General features: G+C 31.3%; 5 protein-coding genes across 8 annotated transcripts in view; 2 read left to right on the top strand and 3 right to left on the bottom strand.

Moving 5' to 3' along the window:
- Positions 1-25,288, top strand: part of LOC126841460 (Kv channel-interacting protein 4-like) — a 267,819-nt gene that overhangs the window by 77,551 nt on the left and 164,980 nt on the right. The gene's annotated exons all lie outside the window — the stretch shown is intronic.
- On the bottom strand, positions 1,356-2,240 carry LOC126841468 (cuticle protein 19-like). The gene is made up of 2 exons (XM_050577970.1): positions 2,101-2,240; positions 1,356-1,964 (listed from the first exon to the last, which is right to left on the bottom strand). Exons 1-2 carry the CDS (start codon positions 2,110-2,112, stop codon positions 1,530-1,532), a joined length of 447 nt encoding a protein of 148 aa, XP_050433927.1. The 5' UTR covers positions 2,113-2,240; the 3' UTR covers positions 1,356-1,529.
- LOC126841472 (cuticle protein 19-like) lies at positions 4,612-5,342 on the bottom strand. Its single transcript, XM_050577973.1, has 2 exons — positions 5,210-5,342; positions 4,612-5,123 (listed from the first exon to the last, which is right to left on the bottom strand). Exons 1-2 carry the CDS (start codon positions 5,219-5,221, stop codon positions 4,743-4,745), a joined length of 393 nt encoding a protein of 130 aa, XP_050433930.1. The 5' UTR covers positions 5,222-5,342; the 3' UTR covers positions 4,612-4,742.
- On the top strand, positions 12,136-13,494 carry LOC126841464 (cuticle protein 7-like). The gene is made up of 2 exons (XM_050577966.1): positions 12,136-12,265; positions 12,814-13,494. The coding sequence occupies exons 1-2, from the start codon at positions 12,254-12,256 to the stop codon at positions 13,324-13,326; spliced, it is 525 nt and encodes a 174-aa protein (XP_050433923.1). The 5' UTR covers positions 12,136-12,253; the 3' UTR covers positions 13,327-13,494.
- On the bottom strand, positions 14,975-22,471 carry LOC126841441 (cuticle protein 21-like). Its single transcript, XM_050577929.1, has 4 exons — positions 22,333-22,471; positions 20,856-21,227; positions 16,352-16,363; positions 14,975-15,659 (listed from the first exon to the last, which is right to left on the bottom strand). Exons 1-4 carry the CDS (start codon positions 22,342-22,344, stop codon positions 15,147-15,149), a joined length of 909 nt encoding a protein of 302 aa, XP_050433886.1. The 5' UTR covers positions 22,345-22,471; the 3' UTR covers positions 14,975-15,146.

Below are 25,288 nucleotides of genomic sequence, written 5' to 3'. Positions count from 1 at the left end.
ATATATTTTGTAACGTTCACGTAATATGTGTTCAGTTATGATTATAGGTATTATGGATTCAGTTCAGTAAATCAAGACAAACCTCTAAATAAATAAACAAAATTGACTTTTTATTTTAGAATTAAATTATTGTATGTACAACAACGTTATATTATTAACATAAATGATTTACACCATTCATAGCTATTACAAGTGTATTATAATACATTTTTTTTATCGGTTTAAAAAAAAATATTTTTATTGATCCACGTGTACTGTATTTAGGCTTCATAAAAAGATAACCAGCGTGAATTAGCCTTATCATAGTCGTTCAATCTCTATGTTTATGTATGTACACCCATATTAAATTGATCAAATTGTGTTGGAATTTATTAATATATTAGTAATAATAGTTGATTTCAGTGAATTGTTGTGTTATTAATATTTTACATTCGAGTAATCCTGAATAAATGTATAATAAATGTATAATTTTTTCTACCAAATAACAGTTGAAAACTGATTAAATAAAACTGTATTTAACCATAGTTTTTGACACAGCATGACTACTATTATACCAATCATATTCTCGCATTTACAAAACAGATATCAATGCTAGTGTCGATCTGACATAAACAAATTAAACAACGAGTCTTGTAAATTCAAACGAAACTCTAGAAATAAAAAATATGTAGTTTTGTGGTTTTAAAAATGGAATTGCTTTATTTACAATATGTAAATGTCTAAGAAATTATTGACAATAAAGGTTGTTCATAGCTGTTATAAATGATTTATTATTTACATTAGGTAAATGACATTTGGTATGTTGGCTTGTACGCTTGGTGCGACGGGTGGGTTTGAAGTAGCCGATTAGGTTAGGTAAGTACTAATAATTACTATTAGTAAGACAGTGCGAATTAAGATGCGACTTGCTGTAGGCCGCCCCAGAGCTGTGTTATAAAAGCTTATTAGTTAAGTGGTTGGTATTAAATAGCTTCATTTGTGTATCATGTGTATAAACTTATTAAAAAATAAACTGCATTTGTATCATAACGCACAACAATATTATGTTATCTCGATATGTTTTTTTTATGTTTATTTCAATATTTTTGTAAACATTATATGTATAATTAAAAAAAAAAAATATTGGACAACGGTTAAAAAAATATTTTGTTCAATATCTTGCTACTAAACTGGGTTAGCATTGTATCTACTTCATTATTAAAATCTTACGTCAATTTGATGTACTTCACCATTATTGCTGTTGATTGTGCATGGTGTCGCATAAATGGTCCATATGGATAGCATATGCTAACATATTATCGAAATAAATATATAAATAATAGATTCTTAGAAAAATAAAAAATGAGTAGAGTAAATATGAGCAAATAAATAAAACTTTATTCAATATAATACATAAATATTAAATTAAATAAATAATTCAATTTGGTTTATAATACATATTTGACTGCAGTTGTTCGTCAGGAAACGGAGTCGGGTGCATAACAGTTTACAATACCTTCCATGCAAAGGCGAATGAATTGTTATGTCACTTAGTATGGTTTGTATGGGGCTGGTTTGTAAGCCGGGGCGGCGTACGAGGGTGATGGGTAAGCCGGAGCTGGTGCAGAGTAGGCGGGTTTGTATGCGGGGGCAGAGTAAGATGGCTTGCTGTAGGCCGGGGCAGAGCTGTAAGACGGGGTTCCTTCCTTCTTGACTTCGGCGTTGAAACCGTAGTCGTCGGCGGTGTACTCGACGATCCTCTTGGTGCCGTCGGCTTCGACCAAGCTGTAGTATCCCTTGACGGTTTTGCCGTCGCTGTATTCGGCTTGGCTCTTGACGTCGTATGTGCTTGGGTCGTTTACGCTGTATTCGAAGCTGTACGGTGCAGGTGCGTATTGGGGTTCCGGTGCATAGTGGGCTGGCTTGTAGGCGGGAGCGGCGTATTGAGAGAGAGCAGAAGCCACGCAAGCGGCGAAGATGATCAACTGAAAAAATAAAAAAACAAAAATAAATACACTATTTCTATTAGACTTTGACTGGAGCAAATTTAGTGTTATTGTTTTATTTGAAAAAAAAAAACCTTAGTTTTATTGAGCTGTAATAATTCGTTGTGCACTGTACCTTAGCGGCCATTTTATTGGTTGTGATAAATATGTAGTATTGTTGTACTTGTAGCTGTACTCTCTTGATTGGAGTGTCGAAGACTGATGATAATTCCTCAGAGATTGTCCGTATTTATGCGATAGCGACTGTATAATCCCTCTACACGGCCAATGTGTGTTAACGCCCTTTAATTGCTGCAGGAGTCCAATAAAACCGGTACTAAGCAAATGCACTCAAAGAAATAGTACACATTTTAAACGATATCCGCCTACTCGGTCAATGTCACGCTCAATGTCTACCGAATGTAACAATTAATATATCCGATATTATATTTCAAATGTCGTCAAATTTTTATATGAGTATGTAATTTACTAAAATAGATAGATGTATATTTTAAGCTAATACAGTCAAACGTAGTGAAATATTAACACGTGCAGAATTGGTTGATTATAGTTTAAAAATCACTAGCTAAGCTATGGCAATAGAAATTTCAATAAATTAACATTACATTTAATAAATAAACATTTATTTATTAAAAACAATAAATCCGTCATGAAAAAAAATATGTCTTTTCGTTTCAAATTTGATGATATTTTAAGTATACATAATTACAGTAGGCACAATTTTGTATCTTGTTAAGTATAGTTAAGAAAAGTGAAAACACTGATTTAAATGTACTCAAAATTATAACGTAGATTTAATGTAAATTCCACCTAAAGAAATAATAATTATTAATCCAAGTATTTTTTTTTTTGTAACCGGTTGGACGTTGTACTTACTTATGAAATTGACCTTGTACGTCATATGTAATAATACAAAGTCTTTTGAAATGCAATTAAAAGTAAATATATGTAGAACTCAGTCTGTATTAGTTGTCAAAAATAATTTTTAAATTTACCAATTATTGATAATAGCATTGAGACAATATATACTCAATGATAATAGTTTATTAATTCAAGTTTTAATTTTTAGCGTTGGGTAACCTTTAATAGTAATTAGTTAATTAGTTTCTATTTTGCAATAATTATCGACTATTATAATATTATACTTATAATCAGAATTTATACAATTTTAACACTTGGTCAGTTAAAGTATACTTTATTTATTCAATTATTAAAATTTTAAATGTTTTATTCTTGTTTAGCGCAACTGGAATAATACTTAAAACAAGTGCTTTTTAAGTTTTATTGCTTTTTAAAGGCACTGCAATTTATGCTTTTAATTGCTCAATCCGTTACTTAAACCACAGAATATAATTAATCTATGTATTCTGTGCTTAAACACTCATATCAATAGTAGCACTTAATTAGCACGTTGCTATTATTTTTATAATCTGCTAATTAGCTGTTTACATTTATTGTATTGAATGATAGATTCTATTAACATAATATCATATAATGACGATAACTGATGGTAGGTAATATCACTTACAGGTATCATTTAACATTTCTTATCATAATTATATATTTTCTCCTTCTGAATTAAAGAAACAAAGTCGATTAAAGAAATTATATAATCTATTCTACCTACAACCTAATATTCTACACTTTAACAGTTAACGCAGAGTTTATAGTTATAATTTTTCCAAAATATCAATGGTGCTGTTTAAATGCATATCACTGTACTTAATCTATGTGTTCTGTTAAAAATAGACATAGCAATACTGCGAGCGAGCCAGTGCTTTATTTTAATTTTGCTACATTTCGCGTTACATAATGTATTATTAATTGAGTTACAAAATCAAGTTGGTTTCTAGTTTTTAATTAGTTTACTTAAGTTATGTGCTAACACCAACCGAGCTAGTTATCTAAGTAAATTAGAACTAAGATTAATACCGAAATTCAATATGATTTGATACAATATCTTAAGAATATACCAGACAAAGTTTATTTCGTGTTTAACTATTATTAATTGACATGCATTCGCCAGTTGACTATATAATTATATATATATATATATATATAATATTATTACAATTAAAACTTCTGTAATATTTTTTCAGCAGTTTGATTTGTGAAATTTACTATTATTGACACAACATTTGTATTGCTTTCCAATATTTATGAATTTATTCAAGTATTCAGCCCTTATGATCATGTCGACCAAATTGATGTTCAGTCGTAAAGGATATAAAAGTGGATGTAGGAACATTCACGTTTTAAAATATTTACATTATTTTTTGATGTTTCAACAGTTGTAAACCCAATGGCTACGTACGCTTATCAATCGTTGCGTTATTCATATTTTAGTAAGCATATTATACTTATGTATACATAATATACCTTTTGTAAGTTGCTCTCTTTATGGTGCGCGCTGGATGACAATAAAATAAAGATACCGGGTTTTTTTTGCGGTCCACAGCTTATACAAATGCTATAAACCCACTGTGGGTAAACGACGCACTTGCCTTAGTAGTCCGGTAGTTTTACCGGCATAGTAAAAACTAACGTATCCAAACACAACGCGCATCACCTGCGGAAGTGCCCGCCGAAGATTTCCTACGGATAAACTTTTGCACTAAGAACAAGAATTTTGTTATACAAACGTGAAATGATGTGTATTTAACGTGAAATGAACATTACGATTTACAACACAGTAACATTGACAAGTAACAATTGTAATCGTGGCGTGGGTGTGGGAGGGGTGATGATATTATAATTTCAATAAGGCGAGTAGGGATCGTAAGACGGTTCTTGGTACGTGGACGGTGCCGGATAGGCCGATTTGTAAGACGGGCCGGGGCTGCTGTACAGAGGGACGCCTTCCTTCTTGACTTTGGCGTGGAAACCGCTGTGGTCGGCCGTGTACTCGACGATCCTCTTGGTGCCGTCCGGTTCGACCAAGCTGTACGAGCCTTTGACGTTGCCGTGCCCGTCGCTGTGTTCGTATTGGCTTTTGATGTCGTGGGTGTGCAGGTCGTGTACGCTGTAGTCGAAGTGGTACGGTTTCGGGCCGTGGTGTTCGGGCTCTGGCCAGTAGTCCTGCGGCGGTCCGTAGTACTCGGACAGAGCAGAAGCCACGCAAACGGCTAGCAGGATCAACTGAAATCCAATTAGGGGGAAAAAAATCATTGTATCATTTACCACCGAAGACGTTGTTGCGTTGGAAATCGTTCGAGTTAGCTTACCTTGGCGGCCATTTTCGTTTGTTGTTGCACTCGAACCACCGACAGCTGTGTGTGTATATGGATAGCTGTCCGTACGAGAGACTGATGACTGTCCGGTGGAAATTATCCGTATTTATGCGAAATTGTAGTTGTAAAACAAATTTAACTATTCTCCTACCTTATGCGTATGTGTTTGTGTGTGTAATTAAAACGTTTGTTTCTACGATTTAGTGAACTAATAAAAACCGGTCATTATACGCAATTTTTATCATCAAATGTCATGTGTTTTTTTTTTTTTTTTTTTTACATTAGGCGGACACCAATACCCCCTTATTGCGCCTTATGATGCTGAGTTTTCTCGAAAGTAGATTAATGTGTATTCGTAATTTATTTTGTAACCGTTTTTTATTGCACTACAAGTCCACTTCACTTCCCCGTGAAAATATAATTAACACCGTTAATTACGTGCACGCTGTAATTATATACAGCTACCCAGCACACTTGTTAGTCGTTCCTCATCCGATAATCACGTCCAATTTACTATAATATTCACTCTTACTTATTTGGTTAAACTCGACAAGTATATATTTAGGTAGGTAAATACGTTTATAAGATTTTTATTCGATTTTGATCTCAAAATGTATACACCGCGTGTAGTTGTTTTGAAGTTAATAAATTGTTTCCAAATACTGTTTTATTGTCAATTGATATAATATTATGTAGATCGGTTTGTACACTACAAATTATTTAAAAATTCTGAGACTAGCTCCGAGTTGGGAAGATGAAAACCCTATTAAACGGTTGTCTTTTGGTTCTTGTTCGAAAATCGCGTTGTACCGTGTTATGATCTGGCCAATTTTACTTTTAATAATTACACAATTTTGGCTTATGGTATTGTTGGTGTCCCATTAGTCATTGGTTTTATTGTAGCTAAATAATACAAGGTGATCATATTTTTATCGTTAACCACTCAATATCTCATTGGGTTTAATTAATAATGGAATTTGTTTTTTTTCATAGTGTTTTCATAATATAATGTGATCTCAATTTGTTTTTACACCACTCCCAAACTAATTATTTTTATATCAACTTTTTAAACTTAAATGGTAACGCATACGAACCCATTAACTTTTCAAATCGAGAATAATGTACTAAAAATTTTGGCTGGTCGATAACCAGTTTTGGATAACTATTTTTGAAGTTATTGAAGTTTCAAGATTAGGGCAAGAGGAAAGCACGTGGAGTGTAGTGTTATTTTTATCTATATTTAAACTCTTATAACTTTAAAAATAGTTTTTAAAAGCTGGTATCAACCAGTCAACATTTTAAGTAAAATATTCTTAATTTAAAAAGTTAATAAAATACCTATATGCGTTACCTACCGTTTAAGTTTCAAAAGTTAATATAAAAATAATTAGTTTAGAAGGGGGGTAAAAACAAAATGAGATCACATTGTATAGAAACATTATGAAGAAAAAAAATGCAGCTTCTTATTAAACCCTATGATACATTGAGTGGTGAAATTATCACCCTGTAACAGGTGAACTTGAATATTGTGTTAATTATGTTTTGGATAGCACTCGCCTCCGGTCAGGTCATCTATTAATTATAATATGTAATAGACAGTCGAATGAAGCCACCGCTGGCTATCGAGTGGCATCTGTTCTATGTGCTATATAATATTATCACGTGTAAGTAACAGTAACAAAATGATTTCGGTGTGTATACGTTCTAACTAGTGAGAACTATTTTAACAGGTTATGCCTTATGGTCAATCTATATAATGATAATATTACTATTGCTATATGTTAGAATAAAATGTTTTATTTCAATTTAAACGATACACTCGACAATATTTACATTTGACCCTAATAGGTATTACATTGCTTTGAATTTGAATTTTCAATTCTAACCGAGTACAAATAAACAAACTCTTTATAGTTTATGCGGTGTATTTAGATAATATCAAACGCAATCTAATGCAATCGCTTAGGTATTATTTTTGTCGTCAAGTTGTATGCCGTTTTCTCGATTTACATGCAAACCTCGGTTATGAATTCATAATTCATATTTTTTTAATATAAATCTGGGTCAAAATTACTTACATGCATTATAATCATACACGACTAATTAGCCTCTGCTAAATGTGTAACACTTGTCCGTATTGTGGGCAGCTGTGTTATGTAAGTGAACTTGTCATGTGCCGCGAGTACACTGTATATTATGCTTTACACTGGGTTGTTGCAAAAATTATATGGGCGTTTAAACCTATAAATCTTTTATCGATTTCTGAGGTTATTATGGTATGTATATAGATCTTTTCGAAAGTGTCTGAAACAGCACTTTGCCCGGACACTGCTAGTCACTGGTGCGTTCTCGCGTACACATATATAATAATATGTACATTGGAGTGTTTTTATTGACTTTAAATATTTCGTCGTTAATGATTTTAAAGACTACCGCAAAGCTAATCAGATTTGTTATTCAACTCGCCGGATTTGATGCGGTAAACGCGTAGAAAACAGTATAAAATTGAATGTAAATTTGTTTACTTTTGTAAACGGGTTTTTTTTCTTAAACAGTTCAATCAATTTCCTATACAATAAAATATAACATTCCGGTTGAACTTACTGCCTATAATAAAATAAACGTGGAAATAATTTAAAACCAGCTATAAAGAGTAAACCTATCTACTGCAAACCGGTTAAATGAGCAAAAAACAAAAATTTATTTTGTATTTTTTTAAAATATTTTTTTTTTAAATTAACATACATACATAATCTATATATATATATATAAATATATATATTTATTTACATTTTAAATAGACCATAAGTTAGTTATTACAACGTTTTAATAACATACCTCAAGACAAGTTAAGCAATGCGCATGGGAATTATTCAAATTCACATGCATAGTAAAGATTACACTAAACGTATTGTGTTTTAATAAATTCGCATAGGTAACTTATAATACATATTTGTATTGAATAAAAAGATAATTATAAAATACATGAAAGTTAATAATATTTCACAACGTGACATAATATGTAACAATATATATTTTACCCTAATGAATTGTCATATCGATAAATTAACATTAACATGTTATGTTAATCTTATTAACACTATATTAACTTGTTTTTTTTCTTGAATTTCGATGATTATAATGTTTTATAATTAGTTATAAAGTTATAAGTTTATAAGAGTTATGTGCAAACTTTTTATACAACCGACTGATTTGTATGTTTTGTATTTAAGTATTAATTATATTTTTTATTTTTATTTAGTATATTATACTAATTATTGTTAAAATTCTGACTGATAATATATTTTAAGATATAATAATAATTTTTAAGAAAACGGTTTAGTAACAGCTATTTTTGAATAAATATTTTTAAACGTGCTTTTAATCACTACTATATTTCTCTTGGGTGATTATATTTAAGGTAAGAAAGTCACTTGGTCACTTGCGGTTGGCGTTGGCCAACTTAATTGTAGTTATCATTCACCGTAAATTATAATCTAAATATTAAATAAACATGAATTTAATTATTATGTGTACGGTGTACCTACTAATACCTAATATAATATATGCAGTTTTTTTTTGGAAAAATTATCCTTTACAAATAATTATTGCCGTATAGAACCACGTGGTCTAGTAATAATTTAAGCATAACATTATAATGTTATATACACATACATACAAGAATTATAAAATATATAAGTGCATATAATAGCTATTTGGTAATACTGCGGAGTTATACGATACAGGTAGAAGTGAAAATCTAACCTCAAATGTAATTATATATAAAAACCAATTATAAAAAAAAAACCATAACATTCTTTTTGTAATGCCTATAAGATGAAATTATACACCGCATTCATTTTTAAAGACTTGTAACAAGATGTCGTTTGCATTAGACTTAAAGGCTTCTTAATTATTATAATAATATGTCATTTTACCTAAGTAAAAACAAATTTTATTTATCAACCACTTTGTTCTAAATCGAAATGATTTTATATTTTTGAAAAATTGCATAAAATTATTGGCTTTATAATAATTGTACAAAACAAGAGTTGTTGAAACTAAAAAAAAATAAATAAAATAATTGTATCAAATATTAACACATAAATATACATATCAAACATCAATATAACATATTTATTACAAACAAACTGGTGGCAGCACATGATGTTTTAATGACCGGCGCCACCGTGTTAATATTATATGGAAACTGACCAGCGATTTTTATTGAACCAGGTCTCATAAACGAACGAAAGAATAAAAAATAGTAAGGTTAGAATTCGAAGGAGTATATTATAAAGAGATTATATTTATATTTTGCGGGCCAATAAATCAATAGAAGTTTACATTGGCTGATAAGGCGAGGTGGCAACAAATTGGAACATATTATTATTAATTAACATAACCATCACAATGCAGAAGCTAGACTTTCGACTGTAGTTTTGCAATAATCGCCATTAAATAACCAATAAAAGCGTTTATTAATTATTATTGAAACGCAGACTGAATGAATTACTTTGACGTGAACTGCATTTATTGTGATTTATCGTACAGCCGTTTAGTGATGTCGGAACGTCTCTGTATAATATACAGGTAAAGTCGTATGCATCTAATTTATAATAATTGTCCGCACTAACATGAATATGTAATTATTTAGTGTTTACGCCCTTATTGTATCGAGTTGCAAATAAAAACCGGTCGTGGCCAAATAACACATTTCGTTTCATACTACTAGTTCATTAATTATTAGCCCCGCCTTCATACATACACACACACACGTGTATACTATTCTGCCGATAAAGAACACATTTTAAACACAATCCTATTATAGTCATGGAAATGAAATCGAATGTTACAATATTTTATAATGTCCAAAAGCCTAATAAAAAATAATATTTAAACGAATGTCAAGTAGTCGGACCGTCTGGATTTTTGAACAAATTGACCTGTCTTTGTTGATATAGCTAAATAAAAAAATTATGTATGTATAACATATGCATAAAAAGTTTGATACTTAAATAGTTTATACTCAATTCATTATAAGCTATGAATATTCGTATCTTGATACATCAACATCAATCAAACATGACATTTTCTAATTGTTTGTAAATCGCCCAATGATATTTTAACCCTTACTGTTTAGTATTGATTAATAATAAAGCATTATTAAACTTAATGTCATTCAAAACATCATACCAATTTATATATATACATAAATAAATATATATATTATATATTATGTTTTATAATACATATATATATATATGTATTATACAGTTAAATGTCCATGGTCGCTGACCAGTCTTGACTCGTTTGTTGTAAAATAGATCATTAAATCCAATTAAAAAATAACTTAAGATCAGTATACTACTACTCTTAAGTTAGCTATTAACGTCAACACCGCAAAGGCTAATGTAATCGTAAATTAACATTTTTTCAATGTCCAAATTCTGTGAAATTACCATACCTATAAGCAACTACATTTCTCAAAATGCAAATTCGCCAATACAACTTTATTCACGCTCGAGTGAACGTATATACTTTAATTTCTTCGGAAGCCGTTTAATTATTTCGGTTGGAATCCAGTTAAGTTTTCAGGCTACTGTATTCAGAGCTTATATTTATATGTTACACGTCCTGGGGCTAAAACTCGTATCTAAGTATAATCTCCCGAAACCCTTGACACGTCTGAAATGGCTTATTTTTACATTATTAGCCGTCTTATATTTCCACTTGGATCAACAGCAATCATAGCAAGTATACAAGGCATTGATATGGAAAAATTTATGTCCAAATCGATTTGCAAACCTGGACGCCTTCGTTTATGTGCTTGACTCAACAAAATATCGTTTCTTGACAAGTCGTTCATAAATCATTATTAAAATAAATGATTTTCTTTGAAAATTGTAATTTAATTGATGAATATTACTATATTGCATTTGGTATGAAGTTAGCCTTTTTCGTGTTTATAATAATTATTTATGGCTTGAAAATATTCAGCTACTTAATCGCATTCTGATATACATAACTGAAAATCAGATTTCCTTAGAACTGTTAATTATGGTTTTTAATCAATTAGAAACTTAAGAGTACACAAATGATTACAAACTCCAATTCAGATAATTTGCTTCAAGTAAAAGCAATCTTCTAAAAAAAAATGTATATATAAGTAATTATATACAAAGGTTTTTTTATTTTTGTATTCCTTCATTTGGTTATTTAATCAATTTATATTTTAACCAAAATATTCGAAATAATTCTCAACATCTATTTTTTTAAAGTTATTTCTCAGGTTTAATTTATGCCGATAAGTGACTTGTACATATTAATTATATTCAGGTGAATATGTAAAAGCTTAAAAGCAAATTTATAATCTTAAGCGTTATATGGAGACTACATTTTGTATAACTAATTTTACTCAAAAATAAAACTATTCCGTTTTTCGGAATATGTTTTTAATATTTTTTACTATGATTGCTTTGACGTTACGATAGTATATAAGATAAATATAAGATAGTGTTCCGTTTTATAACCAAAGTATTAAATATACTGTTTTATAAACCGCAATAATAATTATTGCTCAATTAGCACAGATGGGATATTACATTATTTCCTTTTTGAGTTTATATTACCTACGTTTACATTAATATAAAAATTAAGATACATTGCCTTAATAATTCATTATCAAACAGTGTGTCAATATCAAAATACTATAGACACCGCGGGTCATTTTACATAACACTAATATATTTAACTCAACATAATATTTGGCGTGGCATTGGACGTAAAGGGGCGTAAAATTAGTTTTTGAACATTGTCTAAATCCATTAGGCAAATAAACATTTACCAGTTCAATTCGAGAGCATAGCATACAGGGCGTGAACAGGGAACACCTACTTACTGCACAAGAAGGGATAACCTCACAATCACTTTAGTTCCCATAAATACGGTGACTAGCTGCTCAATGGATATCAGTATCTCATACAACGACCAAGTGAACATTTCAATCGGTGAACATACAACACAAAACTCAAAAAAATGGCCGCTAAGGTAATGGCTTATAACAATATTGTTAATATTTTAATTTTTGATTTTTTTAAGTGTTACACTAATATTATATATTTTGATTATAATATAGTTAATAATAATGAGTAAAATAATATTAGTCCAGTGAAACAGCAAGTTATATCTCAAACGAATTTCTATATTATTAAAAATTGGCTCAAGTTTTCGTCTTAAAATACTTAACACTCAATCACTACGCTCTTGTACGTTCACTCTACTCAACAAAATATAGCTATTGCTTTTCACTAAACAAATATTGATTTTCCAAAAAACTGCTGCATAAATTACTCATTTTTTCTTTATTTTTTTTAAAGGGTGTAAGACCTTCTGTATTATAACTCTCCATTATTACATGCCAGAGTTTTTTTTTTTTGAGAGATACTAGTTAAGGGGCGCGAATGGGTAATAAGCATAATAAAAAGTACAAGTTCAAAAAAACTAACACATTTTACAAATAGGATATAAACACGACATTTGCTTAATTAATTAACCGTACAAAAACAATCTATTTTATATTATATTTCCTATTTCAGTTGATCATCTTCGCCGCTTGCGTGGCTTCTGCTCTCTCTCAATACGGCGCTCCCGCCTACAAGCCAGCCTACTCCGCCCCGGCTTACCCAGCACCAAAGGCTTACGCACCGGAACCCGAATACGCACCAGCCCCGTACAGCTTCGAATACAGCGTAAACGACCCAAGCACCTACGACGTCAAGAGCCAAGCCGAATACAGCGACGGCAAAACCGTCAAGGGATACTACAGCTTGGTCGAAGCCGACGGCACCAAGAGGATCGTCGAATACACCGCTGACGACTACGGTTTCAACGCCGAAGTCAAGAAGGAAGGAACCCCGTCTTACAGCTCTGCCCCGGCTTACAGCAAGCCATCTTACTCCGCTCCGTCTTACTCTGCCCCGGCTTACAAAGCCGCCTACCCCGCACCAGCCCCGGCTTACCCAGCGCCGTCCGCCTACCCAGCACCGTCTTACCCATCACCCTCGTACGCCGCCCCGGCTTACAAACCAGCCCCATACAAGGCATACTAAGTGACATAATAATTCATTCACTTTCGTAAGGAAGACATTGTAAATTGTTGTGTTTGACTTCTTGTTATCTGACAAACAACAGTCAACTATGTATCATAAATTAAAAATATATTATTTAATTTAATATGTATATATTATATTGAATAAAGTTGTATTTATTTGCTCAAATTTACTCTTTTTTTATTTTCTCTAAGCAACTATTATTTATATATTTCTGTCATCAATGTGTTCCTTACAATATATTATTGATGTTTACATATGTCATCCATATTTACTACTTATGCGACACCACGAACTCTAAACAGTAATTGTGGTGAAGTATATTAATAATATTCGGCATTCGACTTTAATAATAAGGTAGATACAAGTATACAATGGTAACGAAATTTATTGATTATTTATTATAATGATAAGTGAAGACAAAACATTATTTTATTAAGTAGGTAGGTAATCTTTTTTTAAATATCATATAATGTTTAAAATAAAGTTGAAACAATCATAACACAAATATGGAAACAACCGTAACATAATCCACTAATCATCTAGAAACTATTTAATACCAACCATGTGACATTTAACATGATAGATATTTTATAATTAATAATATTTGTATTTAGTTGTTTAAAAATCGTTATAAACTTAAAGTAATTTAAAGTCGTTAGATTATTAAACTTGTTAACTACGTTGTCAATATTCAGTCGATAGTATAGAATAAGACACATTAAAGTATATATTTTTGATCACTCAGGTAGTCAATTCATATATGACTATTAGTATTGAAAGACACTTAATTATTTTTAAAGAGAAACTTTAAACTTTAAACCAGGCTTTTTAATAATTCAGATTTTGAGATGCATTCCTATTTTCTAGTTAAAGGTCATACAATGCGAGTTTTCAAATGTTGTATAGCCCAGTATTTTTTTTATATAAAACAATGAATGCTAAAAAAGTATCAAAAAAAATGTTAATACTCTAAATAATAATAGAAAAATTTAGTTAAAAATACCATAGAGGAAGTTTTAGATGGTTACTTCATTAAGCAGTGACCTACATATTTTTATAAAATTCACTTATTCCAACAATAATTATACAATGCACTGAAAATAATAGCAGGTCGATAACCAGTTTTCAATGAATAATTTATAAACCATAAGCATAAAAAATATATATTTTTTAAATGAGCGTGGTTAAGTCGTGCAAGTACACGACAGATTTAAATAACTTAACCTTTTCCACTACAACTCTCTGCTTATACTTTTAAATGCTAAAATCGCAATGAGTGTGGAATCAAAACTGGATATCGACTACTGACTATAGCAAATATCTATTAACTACAACGCACCTTTTTGCTATTAAATAATTCGAATGAGTTTATATCTTGTCCTACCTCAACACTGTATTATTTCAGGGTCGATCATTAAAATCTTGTCCTTAATCACAGTAATGATAGGTGGTATAATTGTCATCCACAAAATTGCCTACAGACTTCTTATTAATAACTCCTATGATTATAACCAAGTTAAGTAATTTTTCAACTTTCTTATCGTTACTATAACTAAGAATATTTTAGTATACATCAATTATTTAAAAAAAAAATCATAAATAATTAAGAATGGGTTCCAATTAAAAAAAAAAACAATAGCGTAAATGAATTGTACAAATAAATAAAACTTTATTCAATATAATACAAACATATTAAATTAAATAAATATATTTATATTTTATGATACATAGTTGACTGTTGTTTGTCAGATAACAAGAAGTCAAACACAACAATTTACAATGTCTTCCTTACGAAAGTGAATGAATTATTATGTCACTTAGTATGCCTTGTATGGGGCTGGTTTGTAAGCCGGGGCGGCGTACGAGGGTGATGGGTAAGACGGTGCTGGGTAGGCGGACGGCGCTGGGTAAGCCGGGGCTGGTGCGGGGTAGGCGGCTTTGTAAGCCGGGGCAGAGTAAGACGGAGCGGAGTAAGATGGCTTGCTGTAAGCCGGGGCAGAGCTGTAAGACGGGGTTCCTTCCTTCTTGACTTCAGCGTTGAAACCGTAGTCGTCAGCGGTGTATTCGACGATCCTCTTGGTGCCGTCGGCTTCGACCAAGCTGTAGTATCCCTTGACGGTTTTGCCGTCGCTGTATTCGGCTTGGCTCTTGACGTCGTATGTGCTTGGGTCGTTTACGCTGTATTCGAAGCTGTACGGTGCTGGTGCGTATTCGGGTTCCGGTGCGTAAGCCTTGGGTGCAGGGTAAGCCGGGGCGGAGTAGGCTGGCTTGTAGGCGGGAGCGCCGTATTGAGAGAGAGCAGAAGCCACGCAAGCGGCGAAGATGATCAACTGAAATAAGAAACATAATATAAAATAGATTGTTTTTGTACGGTTAATTAATTAATAAAAAAAACTCTGGCATGTATTAATGGAGAGTTATAATACAGAAGGTCTTACACCTTTTAAAAAAAATAAAGAAAAAATGAGTAATTTATGCAGCAATTTTTTGGAAAATAAATATTTGTTTAGTGAAAAGCAATAGCTATATTTTGTTGAGTAGAGCGAACGTACACGGGGGAAATTAGCAGTTACTGATTTATTTATATTTTTTTTTTATTTTTGTTTTATTTAGTATGTTAAGAATGAAAATTTGAACTAATTCTAATAACTATTAAAGTTTGTTTTTGATAAAAGAGTTTTTTTGGAATTACAATTTAGTTTTTGGCATATTTAGTACTATATTGTATTACGTTTTTTAACTGATAAACTACTATAGTTTTCTTTTCTCGATTTAAAATTATTTTCGGTAGAGATTACTGACTGCACTTTTGTGCTGGCCAACATTTAGAACAATACATTATAATATCAAAAAATTAACCAAGCACAAAAATTACATGAGATTAGATTTATTTATTTATGTTTACTTAGAATTTATTTGCTCATAAAAACCAGTGTTTTCTTCGCTTATTTAAAGTTAAATAACATCAATGTTAACGTATGCGCGTTGTACTAATAATAATAATGATAATATAATATCTTACCTTAGCTGCCATTTTTTATGTGAAGGTAATGAATTTTCGATTCGATCTGATGAAAACGAGAACGGTAACTGGTAACTGTTCACGGTCTCGTGATATTTATATTGAAAGCTTAGAAGGCAATTCTTTCCTCTCCAAATTATAACACGCCCTGGCATTTATTGATTGTACATGGTCCATGGACCGGTTGTATGCGCTGGACTCAGTTTTTGCAATTAAACAATTACTCCAGATAGACCTCGAGGTATTTCAAAACGCACTGAAGAATACATATTTTAACCGACCGAATAATTTTGTAAATTCGTATTTAGTCATCGTGTGTTGTCACTTTTTTTTTTTACATATTATGCGGTTTGCTACCAGACCCTATTTTTATATCGTTAAAAACTCTCTAATGATTATTATTCATTTTAAACTTACAAAACACTACACGTCTTACGAAGCTCATTATTTACCGTGTAAACATCATTTATTACGGGTTGATCAATAAACATACATGAGCAACATTATGGCTATTGATATAATTAAACGGCCCATTAACAGCATACAATAAACTCTTGAGTATAACATTGTGCAATATATTTGAATCAACATATCTATTTTTTTTTTATGTGTAGCAAGTGTTTATGTTTTATGGTGTAAAAAAAAATGTAAACAAGCTCGATCAAATGAAATTGTACATTACTCGTATAATTTGAAATTAATAGTAGTTATTTTCGTTGGCAATGGAAAAAGTATTACATATTATATATAGTACAGAACTATTAAAATAATTACCGTAAACTATATTATTATAAATATAAAATAACATTAATAACACAAACTTTAGTAATAGATACTAATTGATATTACGGAACAAAATATGTACACCATTGACTTAATTCCGATGCGAAGCTAAGGAGATATATTTTTTAGGACAATAATTGTATCTATATTATATTTGCATTGACCTTTTTATAAAAAATCTAGCATAAAATATACTTATGGCTGTAATTTATCTGTGGTTAATTATAGGCAAGACACGTGCATTCCTCATAGTATAAATTGTGTTATGTCAAGTAGATAGTAACACAACGCAAGTTATATTTATATGAAAGAAAACTTGTATGAAATACAATAACTTGTGATTCCGAAAGAGTTATAGATAATATAAACACGTCATAATCAATTATGTCAATTACAGTCTAATCGTTTTTTATTTATTATGAGATTGCATTTTCAGTATTTGGCAACGTTTTGTAACAGTTACCTTTACTATATTATAATATCAAAATTGATATAATAACCGAATTAAGTACATTTTTCATTCTGCGGTACCTGTAGATTTTCCTTTTAAGGTTTAACCCCCATTACATAACATGTATATGGACATTTAAACCTGGAAGCAACTAAGTAGAACTACACAGCCATCGGCTCCTTTTATTGCACATAATCAGTGGCGAGCTAGATTTCATTTATCTGTAACCTTCGAATACCACTTAAGGACTTATATATTATATTTAAAGACAATTTAATAGTCATCATGCTTAAAATTGTACAACCATAGGGTTTCAAAGTAGATTAAATTATAACTGTTATCCTAATCGCTTTCAAATGTGTATATCAACCGAATTCGCGGGAAGGGCTTTTTTGTAATCATATATTATGAATAATATTATTAAAAAAACATTGAAATTAATAAGAATGGTAAATTTGAAAATACCATTTCAAAAGTATGTCAATCCAACTGGAAAGCTTTATGGTGATTATTGGCATAACAATGTCAATGTGTAATTTTCCCCTTTTTGGGGGGTTTTCCCCAAAAAAATACAGATTTTTGAGAAAATTATATACTATGTTATAGCCCCAATCTAGTTCTAGCATTGTCTCTAATTTTCAAACCTTAAGCTCTAAGACTACCCTTAGAAATATAATATGTTGTCACGTCGACGGGATGGCAAGCAACAACAATGATCTGCAAGTGTATGAATTGCAGAGCCTAATGCCTTAAGAGTTATGTCATACAAACTATATGATGAAACAAATAATATCGTGATAAAAAAATTGAAATATTTTTAACAAACTTAATACGTTTCTACTTAATTAACAGTTAATTGTTAACATATATCTAATTAATCAAATTACCGGCATACATTTCCTTGTAGAGTTTGTCTACTATAGTCTATATGTATTGCATGACCATCTCGATAGTTATAATATTATTATTTGAACTAACTAACTAAGAGAAGTTATAACTTCTCTTCGTCTTATTTGAAGTGTTGTACGGAATAACTTATCTCTTTGACATAAACTCTGAATAAAACGTTTTGCAAATGCTCGTATCATCCCTTATACACTGGAAAAGAAACACATTCAAACATTTTTTTTTGTCTTTTAATAATTAATAATTAATTTTATGTTTCAGGTAAGCATAAACCGAAGTGTTATTCAAATATTTGACCGAACAATGGTATATGCGGTAACGTAAGCAAAATTTATCGTTATTTCATCGGTTTAGTAGTGCTGACAATTTTTTTTATAAAAATGTGGTCAGTCATTTTCATAACTTAGCTGCACCTGCCTTAATATTATAGGCTTAGACATATAACAAGTTGAAAATACATAATCGTCGTGTGACCTCCAGTCACTTACTTTGTAAAAAAAAAAAAAAACGTTTTTTTACATGTCGGTCTGACGCTGACCTTAGCGTGAAATTTGGCGCACCATTAAGAAAGTAATAATTATATCATATAATTCGAATTAATTGATTAAAAAAACTTGCACGCCGAGTGTATTAAGATTTACATACATGTTATGTATGACTATTTCTATATGTCTACATAGATCATTTTTTCCCAGAGTCTTTATTTTAAAGGACACAGTACACGATACACATTATTACTGAATACCAGAATTGCTAAAAGTGGACTCGACCAATCTAACCCTGGATCTAAAACCCTCCTGAATACTTCGAAACATAAAAAAAAAATATACATATATGAAATATAAATTACATTTTATGATTGAAAAATAAAAAGGTTATCTTTATACGTATATAGGTACATATTAACATGAATAATATGTTATTGGGCTGGATACAATGAATTTCGTGTCACCATTTTCGCGTTACAATATTATAAGAGATAACATAATATTCATGATTCAATGTTTTTTCGTGGAGCGTAGAAAATAACAAGGTTTTTTTATGAAATGATCTTTATCATATTAATCTTTTTTTATGTTATCTGGGCTCAACACTGTCAAAAAAACTTAGGTAAAACCTAAACAATTTGGACAGGATCTCAAGTAAATTTAGTTAACATTAACAGCCACTGTAGCTCTGTACTTTACACCACTCTTGGGTATTGCGGGAAAAAAGAGGAATGACCTCTAATAAAAAATATATAATAATAGTGTGAAGGCCGTAATGCATGCATAGCGAGTTACACTGACAAGATGATAAACGATGACGAGTACAAAACAGCTTTTCGTGCGAAAGCGTAATAATATTATTATATGTATATATATATATATATATTTGTTTTTTACCAACTTTTCTCTTATTATAATAGTAAAAATAACCAAAAAAATTACATTTATTTCATGTTTGCCAACTAACACACGAGTGTAATAATTAATTTGTATTGTTAACACAAAACTATAGTTCTGACCGACACATGCTGGAACATAACACGGTAATATAATAATACATTATAATTATTTTAGGTCAAGACGAAACTCTTATTACGCTTTAACGGCCATAAAAATAATATACCTAATTATTAGGATTTTTACTGATCGATATGATTTTTTTTTGATAGGAAAAACGTGCGTCCGTTTGGTCCGGCAAAATCAACAATGATAATAAATAATAATATTGTATATTTTACACCTCACCGGTAATTCAAGGCCGGCGAACACAATATAAAAAAAATTGTCGGGCTGGTGGATAGTGTTTTTTTTTTTGCCATCGTCACAATACAAAATAAACACACGGTCAAGTATATATTATTCGTGTAATAATAAACGTATAATGTTTTATTTAAATACGAGCAACAGATACAAAAATATTATAGAAATACAAACGACAGTAATAGTAAAATAAGCCTAAAATAATAACACAATTAATATATAGTTATTAGTTTTGAGGAGACGGGTGATCGGTTTGGTTATACCGTGTGAATACCGTGCAGCAATAGCGAGAACGCGGTGAAAATGAAACGAGGGAATTAAGATATTTTATTTTTAAGGCTACCCCAAGTGAGTGTAGAAAATCGGTGTTTCACCCCATCCAGTTTTGAATCGGTCAAACATTATTAGGTTTTTTTACCTTTTGCCATGTAACGAGTGAAGTCTAAACCTGAAAACTAATTAGATAGTGTGTGTTTCTATCCGAACTGTCATGCTAGAGTATTTCGCTATATGTTCCACAATGAGTAATTTTTTTGTTTAAATATTTTTTTTTTCTCGAATCGACTGGTATATTACATATAAAATGATCAATGAGCCTGCACGGACACAGTAATTAATAAGGCACGTACGGTTTGTAAGCAACGGGCTTGTACGCCACCGGGGCCGGGGCTGAGTAGTACGAGGGGGTGCCTTCCTTTTTGACTTCGGCGTTGAAACCGTAATCGTCGGCGGTGTATTCGACCGTCCTCTTGGTGCCGTCCGACTCCAACAGGCTGTAGTATCCCTTGACGGTCTTGCCGTCGCTGTATTCGGCCTGGCTCTTGACGTCGTAGGTGCTCGGGTCGTTCACGCTGTACTCGAAGCTGTAGGGGATCGGCGGATAGGCCGGTTCGTAAGCCTTCGGCACCGCCACTGCCACCGGTTTGTACGCCAACGGGTAGTATTGGGCGAGAGCAGAAGCCGCACAAGCGGCGAAGATGATAAAACTCTGAAAAATCAAAAAATGAAAATTATTCACACGAACAATCGTCGTTTCATCGATGAATTTCAATGGTAAAAAAAAGTTTACAGAGTGCTTTCAAAGCAACGTTTATAACAATTACGAGTCAAGCTGATAACGCAGAATCACAGATATATGTATTATATTATTTTATACCCACATATATTCTACAAGCAATCTAGTTCATTATATATTTATATATATAGCTGTGTTTCCGAGTGTTTTTAGAGATAAAACACATATAACAAAAAAAAAAAGCTGTTATAATTTAAAGTATAGGACAAGATTTCCTATGAGGGAACTTTAGATGAGCGTTTATGAAAATATGAATCAGAAAAAAAATTCCAAAGATTTAAAAAAATGTATTTTCACATTCATGTGTGGTTCCAACAAAAATCTTTCCTTTTTTAAGTATTTTATCTCTAAAATCACTTGGAAGAGTACCTTTTTCTGATTTGCGCAAACATGTCAAGATGAAGGTTTCGTTTTTAATCGCCGTCAAGGATGCTGTGAACTTACTGAACTAATAGTTCAGTCACATCACAGTTTAACCTTGAAAATTAAAATTTTTTGCAAAAAATTGTCAGCAACTAGCATTTAAATTCCGTCCCAGGCAAAACCGAACCCAACCCTGGACCAATGATTAATATGATTTTGACCTAATGAAAATAACAAGGTTTTTTTCTTTCCGGACAATGGCGTTAAATTCTGATACTTATAAGCGACCTTTGCGTTTTATACACTACACATAATAAGTGTATTGTTGGAAAAAAAACAATTATTCAATCTAGAATATCGTAACAGACTATTTATACTTCATATATGACACGCGTAAAGTGCGCTTTCCCTTTAGCCTTCAGACACACTGGATAGTAATTATTAGAAAGAATCGATACTTTTAATATGAACTACAGAAGAAAATTTAGCTGCCCAAAATCGTCTAAAGAAATTGGTTTAATATTATTGTATTGTTTGCAAATACAATTGGTTAGGTTTTTTTTAATTAAAAATCAATCAATCAAATAATATTTTATTTACAATTTAAAATCAATACAGATGTACTTTGTTGTTAGTTTAACAAAACCGTACTTACCTTAATGGACATGTTGTTCTGTTTGAAGTTTTCACTGTGTAAGTAAGTTTAAATCAAACCGTAGTGGTACTGGAACAGCAACTGACGCTTGTTGTTTCCGATACCGCTGATTTTATATCCAACGTTTAAATGTTGTTTTACCCTTTCGGACATTTATTTCTCCACAGACACAGACCGGTTATTCCATATAGAGCATTTTTGCCTCAGATACATAATAATTGTAGAAAACAAAAATAATTAAGTAATCCAATGTGTTGGTTTTTATAAGAAAAAATTCTAAAGGCGTTTACTGTTAGATTGGATTTTCTACTCGGTATTATTCAATCTTTTTTTTTTTTTTACAACCATAATAGAACTCAAAACGTGTTCTCCAGTTATTTATATTTGATATTACCCTTTCAAAACTAACTTTAAGTCACATAAAGTCTGTCATGTTTCACTGTTTTACGCAAAACAAATAGCCAAAAAAAAAAAAACTATTAACCTACCCGTTTTGTATTAGGATGATAGAAAAAGCCAATCATCCGGTCTATACACATTGAACAAAAGTTGTTGACTATTATATTTCAGTGATGTAGTAAAATTCATCCAGTTACTAGTAACTTTTATTATAAATTAGTACCAGACAACATTCTAACTACCTAAATATCTTGTAATAAAGTCTTGGTAATAGTAATAGTCTTGGCAATAAAACTAATACTATATTGATGATAAGTTATTCAAACATTTATCTTATATATATATTTTAAATTAAATAAATATTTAGACGGTTGCCATAAATTAGTAACGAAAAATTACTGATTGTTGTTTGAGTAATAATTGTGTCTGGATATTTTTCACTACTACATAGTTTGTATTATAATCTCACAGTGCTAAAGCAATTTCAACATATTTTAATTGTAATTATTATCCGATTTTAGTACGGTTTAACGTTTCGTTAACATCCAGTTACATCACCAACGACTTGTACAGTATAAATTAATCGTATTTTGCGCGTTGCAGCTTGCCAACTACAATATATAGGGTGCGATATAATTATACAGGCCTACACGTAGGTATATAATATGGTGCACCGCATTCGCCGTGCAGCACTCCCCTTAAAACGCATAACACATTCACCTAAGAAAGCAACAGCGCCCATTGACGACCGAGTTAACTTAAAACCCGCGCATATAAAGAAGGTGTACGTTGTGAAAACGGAAGTTTGATTATAGTCGACTGCATTAAGTAAACAGAACGTTACCCGATGCAAACGACATAATATTATGTTTACACCGAATTATGGTTTTTTAAAGGCATTCCCGTGTTCAGTTGCCAAAAAGAAACAAGTCAGGTACACTATAACGTATAGTGAATGGAGCAAATATGAACACGGGGCAAAATAAATACATGAGGTAAGACGGGGCAACTGGATTCCTCCATAGCCAGTGATAATTATTTAAATATAAATATTTTTGGAATATTTTATGAATTCAAGTTGATAAGCAATTAGTGATAACTGATTGATATAACATTTTTCAATTTTAGTTTCCCGACGAATTAATTTTTCAAAACTTCTACGTTGTTTTAAGGCAAGAATAATTATTAATGAACACCTTACCAACATATATATATATATATATATATATGGACTTCTGTAGTTTAATTTTGTGTAATATTTTTAATAATTGATAAATTATTCAATTGTATTGATTCAGACAATTATTAGTCTACGAGTGGCGTTATGGGACTATTGTCATGTGAGGTATAACGGGGGACTGTTCCATTTTGCCCCTTATAAATTTGATTTATTAAAATATTCTTAACGCAATTAAATTAACAGCTGTTTGTTATAATTAAATAAATATTTAATATGTAAGTTGAGAATTTTGTTGAAAAATTCAACTTGACATAAGGAGGTAAACATTAGGTGTCTCGTCTTAGCCTAAGGTTCCTCAATCTTGAGAAGTCTGCAGTGACCTCTGACCCGCGGTCGAATGAATATACTACAGCTACGATAAACGGTCTGCTGTGATAATAATAATAATTGTCCATTGTGTAAGTAGATGGCAAATGATAATACAGATATGGAGATAATATCTGTACGGTAGAGTATATGGAGATGAATGGGAATCGAACGAGCGTTATACATATACCTACTGTCGCATAGCGGCTATTAAGTAATAACGTTATACTGATATATTATAGTGATTTGTCATCGCGGTGCCGTTCACTGTTCACATTAATCCACACCTGCACTAATAAGGAAACGCGCACGCGTTACAGATTTTGGGATCGGTTGCTAAATACACACTTTGCTAATACCGAAGTGGAACGGTTTTGAATTAATTAAACACACAACATCGTTAAACTAGGTAAATGCGTTTCGTCCATCCAAACCCGATCTAATGACCCGATTAAACTAAATAGCCCGCCTATATGTTTATAAATTATAATATATTATTACATCAAATTACATACACCAGACACAAATTAATATAACAAAGCGTGAAAGATATTTGAATAATAATTATTTCATTATGATAATGCTTTAAAATAAATCAGACATATAATACAACATATCTGAATATGTAAGTGTGTTCGTATAAATCGTGCCAATACAAACTTTAAACAATTCTGATTCGGAAAAACAATCGTTTTATTTATGCGAACTATTATTTTTAGTTAATTCATAAATTGTGTACGTTAATCGCTATGGTATTTTAACAAGTTGGTTGCTAGTATTCGATTACTTATGATAACTACATACAGCTGTACGGCAGGTGATTTGAGGCAATTAAAGAGAGTCCAGCGTAAGTTTTTGCGCTTTGCTAGTTACCTACTTAAAATTCCTCGTCCACCGCACGATTATAGACCTGTAGCTAATTTACTTGGCCTACCTTCCTTGGCCGAGCGGAGACGCACTGCTGGTATTAGGTTTATTGATGGGCTGTTGAAGGGTAAAGTGGAATCGTCT

Source organism: Adelges cooleyi, unplaced genomic scaffold (genome assembly GCF_023614345.1).
Source record: "Adelges cooleyi isolate 19-005CV unplaced genomic scaffold, UGA_ACOO_1.1 ACOO_flye_CR_arks_rails_tigmint_CR_PRNA_381, whole genome shotgun sequence".
In the NCBI taxonomy this organism is placed as follows: domain Eukaryota; kingdom Metazoa; phylum Arthropoda; class Insecta; order Hemiptera; family Adelgidae; genus Adelges; species Adelges cooleyi.
The sequence above is the reverse complement of the archived record's forward strand: the minus strand, read 5'-3'. Positions and strand labels throughout refer to the sequence as shown.